The sequence below is a fragment of the Phallusia mammillata genome, chromosome 8, assembly GCF_965637545.1.
Source record: "Phallusia mammillata chromosome 8, kaPhaMamm4.hap1.1, whole genome shotgun sequence".
NCBI classification, from domain to species: domain Eukaryota; kingdom Metazoa; phylum Chordata; class Ascidiacea; order Phlebobranchia; family Ascidiidae; genus Phallusia; species Phallusia mammillata.
Genome location: NC_137259.1, coordinates 11235180 through 11246427, shown reverse-complemented (window position 1 = coordinate 11246427; position 11248 = coordinate 11235180). Strand labels below are relative to the sequence as shown.

General features: G+C 36.5%; 1 protein-coding gene across 2 annotated transcripts; it reads right to left on the bottom strand.

The window, feature by feature from the left end:
• Nucleotides 1–2173: 2173 nt before the first annotated feature.
• LOC145203761 (uncharacterized) lies at nt 2174–10959 on the bottom strand. Of its 2 annotated transcripts, none has more exons than XM_080076063.1 (21): nt 10690–10959; nt 10545–10628; nt 10368–10478; nt 8908–9000; nt 8696–8833; nt 8318–8527; nt 8059–8229; nt 7679–7954; nt 7356–7499; nt 6815–7051; nt 6597–6698; nt 6295–6462; nt 5933–6148; nt 5526–5732; nt 5091–5300; nt 4634–4840; nt 4265–4411; nt 4055–4112; nt 3766–3926; nt 2655–2835; nt 2174–2547 (listed from the first exon to the last, which is right to left on the bottom strand). In XM_080076063.1, exons 1-21 carry the CDS (start codon nt 10747–10749, stop codon nt 2543–2545), a joined length of 3186 nt encoding a protein of 1061 aa, XP_079932189.1. In that variant the 5' UTR covers nt 10750–10959; the 3' UTR covers nt 2174–2542. The 2 variants fall into 2 exon arrangements, with proteins under 2 accessions (XP_079932189.1, XP_079932187.1); XM_080076061.1 differs by having other exon boundaries at nt 2174–2520.
• Between the last annotated feature and the right edge of the window lie 289 nt (nt 10960–11248).

Below are 11248 nucleotides of genomic sequence, written 5' to 3'. Positions count from 1 at the left end.
TACGTTTGTTGACAACGAACTGTAGCAAATTTTTGGTTCGTAATCGAAAAGTTTACACACTAAACCACCAGGCCAAATTGATTTGCCACCAAACAAACTTGAGAACTGTCAATTTAACTGGCATCAATGATGGCGTGACTTTGAGATTAACGTTTGCTACTTTTAAACAGAGTCGTTAATATTTTCACATTTTACATCTATTGTGACTGCACTACCGTTTAGCTTTTTTTTACGTCAGTTCAATTGACAAAAATACAACAATAACAAAATTCTTCAAAAAATGCTTACTAACAATCCTAATTTATTCAACAAATATTCCATCACTTAAGGTACCATCTTTGATTCAAATCTTGCCTGTTTCTTTCAACATCATCGCATTGGAGAGTAAACTGCCGCGTCAGACTGCAGCACTGTTTATCAATTCCATCACAATTAAGTAACAATAGGTCGAGTGTATCGTAACACGCGTTCCCTTCAACCACCCGATGGGAAGAAGATAGAAGTGTCCTGCTACGAGCTGGCAAGCTGTGTACTGTGGTGTCGACGACGGAATTAAACGGATTTGAGTATCATGGTATTGTCCATGAATCTTGTATGTTAACTTCACCCCCAACTCCGCAACACGTTTACAATGCAAGAAAGTGTGGTTTTGGATTTATAAGCTCACATATTTTGAAACCTTGTTTTTTAAAATGTAAAATACATTTAAAACCACTTTTCCGAAAAAAAGAAACATGTTACTAAGAGGCTGCTTGTTGTAAATTTTAGCAGGGTTAACTTTTTGTAAATTTTAACACGGTAAACTTTCTGTCAAAAAGGTTTACATTTAAGTGTTTAATAAACTTCGAAACGTAAAATAAATATGATTTTTAACCCAACTCCACAACGTAAAAACAGCATCTTAAACATAACTAACTGTTTTACAAAAGTGACTGCCAACTGCGAACTGTTACGGAACGAATTCATTTCCGAGATGATCCGTAATCGACTGTCGAACATGCAGCAGCGTGTACTTCACAGCATGGAACTTGACTCGGATGGAAGCTATTATTTACTTCATGGTAAATTTGAGATTTGTCACAATGCGATTTGTTCACCGTCATGCAATTAAATTAAACCCGAGAGGTCACAGACAGCTATATAAGTTAATACTTTGGATCAATGTTTGAGATGTTTGGGTAACACTCAGTACTAATGCTTTAAGTTCAAACTGCTGCACATTTGCTGGTAATTAACCATTTGAATCGAAAAAAGGACAACAGGAAAAAGATATTTGATTTGTGACCAGAATAAACGAAAAAATTATGCGGAGAATTGATATGTCTGCTACTCACAAGACAAGTTATCGTATTTTTTTGCTAAAATAAAAGCCCAATGTCCTTTACCTAAGTATCGTTTTTAACTACCAGCAGTCTTGTAAATTTTCTATGCCTACTTAAAAACACCCTGTCTTTCTCAAAATGTTACAAACCACAGTGGGAAAACATCCATCTTAAGATAGAAAGTACTTGCATTTAAGGTGCTTTGAGTTTAAACAAAACTAAGAAGTTAACATTTTCTTAGCAAGCTTGTGTACTTAAATGTTCACGATTGAAAGTAAAAAGCAAATTATTCACTAAAACAGGTTTTTTGTTGTTTATGTGCTATGTCTTTATCTTTGAAATCTTCTGGCTTAGGCCGAAGATCACTTTTGAGATACTCGGCTACGAAATCCACAAAACAGATCAAACAAAAATACTTCAATATACAGTGTCTGTTTGACTTCGAAGCCAGTATCACATTCATGTGACTAAATCCTATTAAAGATAGCGACGTAGCCTGGTTTAGTCGACATCAGATAACCAACGAGTTAGCTGTTTAACACGCAATGGTATTTACAAGATGTGCTTTTGTGAGATTTAGATAGATATGTAAAAGGTTGCATTGAAATAAGTCTGTAAGCAACCAAGAGCCATGATAAAATTTACGCAACATATGTAGTGTTTGTGCCATCTAGCGGCTACTGAAAAAAACTTCTAAATTTGTTAAATCGCGCCGAAATGTATAAAATTAAGTACATGATTTGTTTCGCAGTTTTAATTTTATGTGCTATCAAGTTCCAATATAACTTTGAAATTTTGTTACAATGAAAGCCCGGTTAAACAGAACATTAAAAAAATAAGGCAATAATCTGTACAGTGCAAATTTGTATTATTGTGATACTTTAACATGCATAAATACATTTGCAACGCAAAAACTTACAAACATTAAGATACTAGAAAAGTTAATATCACGGAGTGAATAACCACATGATAAACACGCATTCCATGACAATGCTTTTAATCATTTAGTAAAAAAATAATGAGCGAGTGAAGCAATTCGGTTCAAGTCTATGCTATATGGGAAATATCGGTGTCAACAAATTTGGTAAGAATATCTGCAACAGTAAACTTTTGAAAATATGGCAAACAAATTGCTAATATTCAATTGAAAATACAAAAAAACAGGAAACTTTCAGCATGGCTCATTCCACATCAGGTTCTGCGAATATAGAAGATATAATTCAACCTAAACAGTAAAGAAAAGAGGAGTTGCTTAAACAAAAGGCACCTTCATATCACTGGCATCATCTTTTGACCTCATCTTTTTACGTTATTTATATCTTTACAACTTACCCGTGACATTAAGCATTGCTTTGCTGGTTGCTGTCCCCTTATCATTGACAGCTTTGCACATAAATTCGCCACTGTCGTCCACAAAACTTTCAGTCATATAGAGAGAATATTGCGTTCCTTTGTTGATGTATTGATAATCTGCACTGTTACGGATCGCCCGGTTCTTAAAGTACCACGTCACCTAAATAGTTCGACAAATAAAATTGAATTGATTAGATGTCGTTGGGACACATGCAGCAAATACACGTCTTGTTTTGTGTGTTTGTGAATAGCTAATTTTCCAATGCATACCATGCATGCGCCTATATATTTATGTTTAGCATTTTGGTTTGAAATCTCTTGTACTGATATTCATGTTCTTTGGATTCGTTTTTGGATTTTAATTCTGTTTCTGGTGAAACTAGTCTCATGTATAAGTTTGGCGACATACAAGCTTAAACACAAGAAACAACATTGGGAAACAATTTGTGAATTTTAAGATATCTGTGGTTGTTCACGAGTATAACTGTTTTGGTTAGGTTACAGTTACACCACGAAAAAACAGTTGCAAAACACTGGTTCAGACTACGATACAAGAGACCTTCAGATATGTCCAGGGAGTCGAACCGGAACTGAACCCGAACCCGCGAACCGGTTTGAACGGTTAATTTCATTGAACCCGAACCGCTAGTTACGATTTTCTAAAAACCCGAACCGGAGTTGAACCCCATATTTTGTTTGGCGTTGGACCCGAAACCGGAACCGAACCAGTAAAAAATGCAGTTTTATATTTTGTGATTTTTATCAAAACAGCGTAATGAAGAATACACGAGTTAACACTTGTAGGGCGTGTCAAAAATAACAGTGCACGGGCAAAATTCTTTTGGAGTTTGGTAAGGCCAGGTAGATGATGGATAGAATTAAATTAAAACGAATAAAAATTTAAACCGGTTTAAAAACCGCAAACCGGTTCGGACCGGATAATTTGCCCAAACCGAAACAAAACCCGAACCCAAGAATATACAGTTTTAAAAATTGAACCGAACCCGAACCCTTAAAAACAAAAACAAAACAAAACTGCATATGTCATTGCTTTTTCTTATTTTATTAAATGATCAATGATGTCACTTACCTTGGGATGTGGATTAGCGTTGATGTTCGCGTCAAATCGGACTGGTTCACCTTCTTTTACACAAAGGTTGCTTAAAGTTTGTACAAAATATGGAGCACCGCTGTACGCCCCAGATCCATTGCTGCTTGCTCCCTCACTTACTGTCGACTTTGTTTCCGAACCTGCTTGACATTTTAAATTAAACAATGTTTTTGTCGCATATGTTTGTCATTGTGGATTAAAGCACAAACATTATGTGAGTGCTTTGATATGCAATGTTCAACATCATTTGGTGATAAACAACTTATACCTTCGTTACTTCTCTTTTCTGCATATTCGTCACCTTCTTCTATTTCTTCTTCTGACGACTAAATCCACATAATTTTGTTAAATGTTGAAAAAATACACACATGGAAAAGATATAAAAAACATGTTTTCCTTATCAAAACGCAAGAAAATATGACATTTCTATAACTTTTACCAGTCATAAAAAGTTTTTTTTTGTGAGAATAAAACTCACCCCCAAGTCACCATTCTCTTCGTCTTCATCCTCATCAGTGTAATAATAATAATATTCTCCTTCTTCATCACTTCCATCTGACTCTGAATATTCGTTGGAATAATCTTCAGCTTTGGCTCGGGCAAGCTGCTCTTTCAGGAAGTTTATCTGTGCAATAAAAATGCACAAAATTAAACTTTTCTGAATAGGTTTATTTGCTAGTTTGTGTTTTGGTTTACCATAACGCTTTTAATACCACACAATTCAATCAAGCAAAATGAAACTATTGGATTTGAGATAATCTCAGTAATATAAAAAATGCATGTTTGAAGTAAACTTGATTCATTTTTGTTCTGTTTAAAGGAAACTGTCTGAAAACAATTTTCAAACCTGTCGTTCTCTTGCTAAGAACATTTCTTGTTGTTCTACGGTCATCCGACAAAACTTTGTTTCTTCTATTCTCTTCTTTTCCGCTTCCTCCTGCGCTTTCATAACAGCTTCGATCTTGCTCCTGACGTTCATCCTCTTCACATCCCGGATGTAATCTTCCCGGGAATCTCTACCGTTTTCCTCCTCTGCGGACGATTCATTTTGCTCCTGAGAGAATAAAGGGGAAAAACGTTTGTTTATATTAATGCTACTGAAGTAATTGTTAGCTGTAAAACCCAAAATTCGATGTCGAAGAATGTTGTTTCCGTTACGGAGCAACATTGCCTTTTTATGGCAATACCCTATTCCTCCCATGTTACAATTTACGCATCTACCCTGTCTAAAAACCAAAGATCTTCAAACTAAACAAGCATTTAAAAGTTGTGCGAACTAAACAAGCATTTAAAGTTGTGCGAACCGCTTCAAGTCGGGATCGCTCAAAAAGCTTTCGTTCTTCTTCAAGTCTTCGAGCCTTTTCCTTTTGCAGCTTTTCTCGTTCTTCCTCGCGTCGCTTTTGTTCCATCACATCGAACTTGGTGAAGGATGCTGCAAGTTTTCGTGGACGTGGACTGTCTCGACTCGACTTCAGCAGAGCCTTTGTTCCACTGGTAATATCATCATCGCTATCCTGCAAATCCACATGGTTAAAAGACGCTTATTATTTGTTTCTTTTGTAAATTTACAAGCAACGTACCTTAAGAGCAATTTGCTGTTCAATTTTGACGCATGCCTTTTTATTCGTATTAGCGTTTACACAATACTAGCGTTTTCTATATGTGCATGATTAATTAGAAAACAAGTGTAGTTATTGGCAATCGATCTTTGTAGAATATGTAACTTAGTAAACACATACATGAAACTCATTTCGTTCCTTCTCAAATGATTTCACTTCATTTTCGAGTTTCCTAATGCGGTCTTCATGGGCAGCGAGTCTTTCTCTTTTCACTCTCTCCTGCTCGGCAAGATCGAAGTTGGTAAACTTTTTGGAAAGTTTGCTTGGTTTCCGGGAAATTTCATTTGAAATCTCCACGTTTGAATCATCCTCTTCACTGCTCGCATCCTATGACAATATATCAATTAAATAAACTACTATTAAATACAACATCGAAACAAGCAAAATCCTGAAAATGACATCCTATTTTATTCCTTTAAAGGCCTTAAGACGGGCTATTCTCTTTGGTTACGATTCGCTAAACGGTTGTTGTCTCTAAAGTATACGATAATGACTCAACATCATTTGACTGAGCGATGTATATTTACCATATTTGCTCGTGCTTCCTGAAACGATTTCTTTTCTTCTTCGAGCTTTTTCGCCTTTTCTTTGAAAAGTGCATCTATTTCCATTTGTTTCCGACGTTTTTCCATAATATCAAATTGTGTAAATGACTTGTTGAGTTTCTGGGGTTTGGGAAGATCCTTGTCGTCAATTCCAGCAAATGAATCTTCAAGGTTTTCTTCTTCTTCAATTTCTTGCATCTTTTAAAATAAATACTCTTCCGTTACCAACTACCAATTTGTTTTGTATTTAGTTAACGCTTTTTATGGTCCAAATGAATGCAGATTACACAAAGTCTGTTTAGGAAGTAAAAAAGACAAGGTTATCCAGTTAAACTAGTATTTACCTTTAGCTTGTTCCTTTCTTCTTCCATGAGTTTTTTCTCTTCCTCCATCAACTTCATTCTGGCGCTCCGGATTCGTTCTCTCTCTTCTTCAAGTTTTTGTTTCGTCATGACGTCAAACTTTGTGCGAGTCGGGTCCAGGCGACCAGGTGAAATGGTCGTGTGATTTTCCTTTTTAACAAACACCTTTACTTTGGAATTAATGACTTTCAGTAGAGCATTTAAAGTATTAGGCAAACCCAAGTGAATAACTATTGTAATAAAATAACAGTAATATCATATAATGCAATGACAAGTGTTAAAACCTTTGTATCGCCGTCATCTTCATTTTCATTTTGTATCTGTTGCTGTCGTCTTGCTTCTTCAAATAATTTCTTTTCGTCGTTTAACAATTTTTGTCTTTCTTGCTGTTAAAAACGTACCATAAATCAGAATTTTAGTGACAGCAAGAAACAAACTCGAAAACCCAAATTCAGATATTTTATTTTATCTTATGCGCGTGAATGTTGCTGCGAAATATTACTTGTATTTGTAAACTTTCGTTTTCCATTCTCCGTCTCTCCAGTACATCGAATTTAAGCTTCGAGTAGTCGAGTTTACTGGGGACATGTTTTGTTTTCTTTCTGCGCTTCTTCATTTTTTTTGATCTTGTCTCCTGTGGCGAGTTTCTTTCAATCGGACTTTCGTCACTTGCGGACTCATTTGAAAGAGATTCGCTGTCTGTAGTTGCCTTGTCGTCTTGTTGGTTCTTCAAACGCATCTTCGGTACAATATTTAGTTTTTGAGAAGGCATGATAACAATCAAAAATATGATCAGACATTTGTCAGTGCTTAAGCTTCATGACAAACGGTATACGTGCAAGTTGAAAAAAATAAAGTGTTTTCATTATTAATAGCCTATGGCTTGCATTTACATCATTACTTAAAGTAATACATTGTTTTAGGTGGCCAAAAAAAGACAAACTAAAACTAAACTTACATGAGCAGCGTCCGGTTTGCAGCGATGAAAAAAATCGAAACAATTTGTAAACATCGCCCCAACAATAACTTGTACTAATATTTACCTGCTCTTTCTTAAAATTTTGATTTTCCTCCTCGAGTAGCCGTTGTCTTTCTTTATAAATGCGCTGACGTTCCTCTTCAAACTTCTGTTGTGTGATAATGTCAAATTTCGTGAGTGAGGAATCTAAGCGCCCCGGAGATGTAACCTAAAGGTTGGGAATTTTAAGTTTAAATAACTGTAAATAAACTTTGATCAATAGTTTATTTCAGTGTACCTAAATAACTGTAAATAAACAAAACAGTGCCTTTCCTACAAAACCCGCAAATATAAGTTTGCCTATAAAAGATTACATGCAGCTGATAACGATGCATTTTTTCAATTTACCACATTTGTTTCATTTGGTTCCATTTGTTCTTCATTTTCATCGTCGTCCTGAAGTGACCTTTTAGATTGTTCAAAGAGCCGTTTTTCCTCTTCCAGCAAAGCTTTTCTTTGCTCACGGATTGCCTTTCTTTCATCTTCAAGTCGCTGTTTTTCAATTTCGTCAAACTTTGTAAAAGACGCCGAAAGTCGATTTGGAGTGGGGCGAAATTTTTCACAACTGCTTGACTGGGACTGGGACGAAACTCCTTCTTCTTCTTCGGAATCGTCACCGCCAGCCTATGAGTAGACACAACCTCAAAATGACGCAGAAAAATTACTAGAAGCATTTTAACGACACCAAATTATGTCACCAAATAGGTATTTGCTGTACCGATCAGTACCAGTTTGGCTGCACGCATTTGTTGTTTTTCTTCTTCGAGTTTTTGCCGCTTTTCCTCTTCCGCATGGCGGCGCCGTTGCTCCTCTTGTGAGCGAAAAACTTCATCGAAATTCTTTTTTAACTTTCCTGGTGCGGGTTTTGGCGAAATTAATTCTTCTTGGCCATCGCTGTCCTAGTAAAGAAGTTTTACTGAATTGGCTGTTGCTTTCATTTCAGCAACCGCGCCTAACAGTATTTAACAACATGGAACCAAATGTTACCTGCGTATTTTGATTTGAGTAATATTCTTTTACTGCTCTAATTTCAGAAGAAATTTTCAGTTTTCTTTCCATTTCCAGTTTCTTTTTCTCCTTTTCCTGTTTCCGTTCCGCAAGTTTCTCAAAATTGTTTGTGATTTTTCCAGGTTTTCTTCTGGTACCAACTGAAAAACTTTCTTCGTGAGCGTCGTCTTTCTCTCCTGCATCCTGAAGCTATAATCAATTCATTACGACTATTAGTGGTCGTTGCAAACGTTACCAATTATATTTTGCGTGTTTTATTTAGAATTGTAAAATACGTTTGAATGATTCACCTAATATTGATCAGAAACAATGTTAAAAAAGTAATTGCATCAAACGCAAAAAAAACTGTGTTTTAACCTGCTTCTTCTTTTTTGCTATTTCAATTTGGATTCGTTTCTTTTCCCGGAAATCTCTGTCTTGTCGTTTCTTTCTTTCATGCTCCATTTTTGACTTTTCTTCTTGTTGCTTTTTTTGCTCCAGTGCCTCAAATTTGCCCTAGCGAATAGGTTGAACGTAAAGATTTTTGTCAATAATCTGCTGACAATACTAGCAAGTGAATTATTTCTTACCTTGACTGTTCCAGATAATTTTGGCACGAAGATTTTGTTCGAATCATTTTTTGACTTTACGGGTTCCGGTTTATCTTCCAACAAAGCATTTATCTGGTAACAATGTATTTTATGGTTTGACGCGTAAACCTTAGGCGCCGAGTGGGCGGTGGCGGGGTGGCACCTTGGGTTTGCAAAGCACGGTGGCGGCCACCGTGGATATTTTTAATTGCTTGTAGCGGTTTGGCACGAAATATCGTCGAAACTAAAAGTCAGGAACGATTTAGCTTTTAAATAAATGTGCTGGCGAAAAAACAACAAAACGTGGCTTAAAACTGCAACCTGTTTTGGCCAGTGCCTTTTTTATGACGTCAAATATACAATTGTTGACAGTGAATGTTTGGCTATTATTGTGTACAATTCGATTGTGCTGTAATAAATGGTTATTTTAGGTGATACAAAGCAAGAACAACTTGACTACACACTTTAAATATTGCCAAACCAATTTCAAACGGTAAAACAGCGTGTTCCAAAATAAATAACATTGTTGTTTTTTTAAAAAATATTGACGAACAGTCTGTTGGAAGTTGTTTGGGCTTTAAGTTTGAGTTCTTGAGGTTTCACGCATTTATGACGTCACATAAAATGACGTCATACTTTACGTCCGCCACCTCGCATTTTTGTAAAACTTGGCGCCTATGGCGTAAACCAGTGGTCTTCAACCTGTGGGTCGCGACCCCAAGTGAGGTCGCCTAAACATTTTCTGGGGTCGCTATAAATTTAATTTATTGGCGTTTGAATTTATTACCAAAAAATGATACGTTTTTGCTTTAGTTCTCAACCTTTTGCTCATGTAATGCGGTACAGCTTGGTACCTTGTGTCACAATCTAATCATTGTGATGCAATAATCCAATATCGAATAGTTGCGACCCAAATCCATTTAAAACACGCATAGTTACGAAGTTGTCTAACGCATTGTTACGCGATAGAGCCCCATGAATGACATATTTAGTCCAAAATGATACAGCGGGCACAAGAGAAAAATACACCAATTTACTGATTTCTGCAAACCGGTGAGCTTTAACGCAAATTAGATTGGCCAAATTAAATAAAACGTTTGGGTTCTTAACATTTCAGCGTAACAATGCACGATGAATGCTAATATTTAATGTCTACTTGAAAAAAAAAGCGGGCAAATGAAAATAGTTTTAGTTTCGGCATTACTGGAAACATTTTCTCCCCATCGGAAAAAAATGGGGTCGCAATTAAATGCGAATTTAATTTTCTTCCCAATTGGGGTCGCTTTTAAAAAAGGTTGAAGCCCACGGCGTAAACAATTGTTTTGACATCAGTATGGCTACGACCTTAAATTAAGCAAAGCATGCACCATTATCAGAATCAAGAAGAAAGCTTTCTGTTTGAAACAGAAATAGCAGGCACGTGTGGAAAACAACAAAACGAACTGCTTTAACTGCAATACCTCTTCTTGAAACTTGGCAATTTCACGCTCGCGTTTTTCTTTGGCAAACTTTCGTTCTATTTCGCTCTTCTCTCGCAACTTCTTCTTGGTTTCTTTTTCGTTGAGTGTGCTCTGTTGAGGAAATTAGCTTCTAGGTTAGTTCAAACATGAAACATTGTGATGATAAAATGTATTTACCTGGAATCGATCGAGCAGTTTTCCCTCACCCAAGGATGAAACTAGGCGGATCGGTTTCTTCTTGGGCCCACCTTCACACTTGGCCTGGTAATTAAAAGTGCAAAGTTTGCAAACAAAGTTTAATAACCCTGGAATAAGATCTTACTCTTCTTCGACGTCTTGGTCCTTTGTCCTGTTGATCCGACACGGCCGCTTCTGATGGCATTTTAAACTATTTTTAAAATTTCTTACTCCTAACGAAACTAGACTTTAAAATCCCAAATTAGTTTGAAGAAATATGTTGGGGTTCAGCTCAAAGTAGACTGACACTACCTTGCCTAAAGTACAACTATTGTCATTTCATTAGTATTGTAAAAAAATCCTCTTAGTATTAATGGGCTTCAGCCACAGTTCTCTAATCTACTGAAGTCACTCAGCTATCAGTGCAAACTTTCCGAACGAAGCGTCAGCAGCCAACATGCGTCTCTTCGCTTCTGTGAGTTGTCATTTACAAGCGTCAAGAACTGCATCACCCGGGCAGCTGTACGCCAGCGTGCAATTCTTACGTCACAGACGCGACGATAAGCACTCGTGTGTGTGCGTGTGTTCTAAATTCAAGACGAGTTTGAACAGCAGACGAAATACACAAGCTACACGGATCTATATAGCACCAAGATATACCATTTATTGTCCTAAATTTTATGATACGTATTTCCCAAGGGGAT

Bases quoted from the DNA above. Each gene is read 5' to 3' on its own strand.
- LOC145203761 (XM_080076061.1), bottom strand. From the start codon at position 10,749: ATGCCATCAGAAGCGGCCGTGTCGGATCAACAGGACAAAGGACCAAGA. The intron at 10,629-10,689 runs GTAAGATCTTAT...TTTAATTACCAG, and splicing joins GACCAAGACGTCGAAGAAGA to GCCAAGTGTGAAGGTGGGCC. The intron at 9,001-10,367 runs GTATTGCAGTTA...CATTGTTACCAG, and splicing joins TTGCCAAGTTTCAAGAAGAG to ATAAATGCTTTGTTGGAAGA.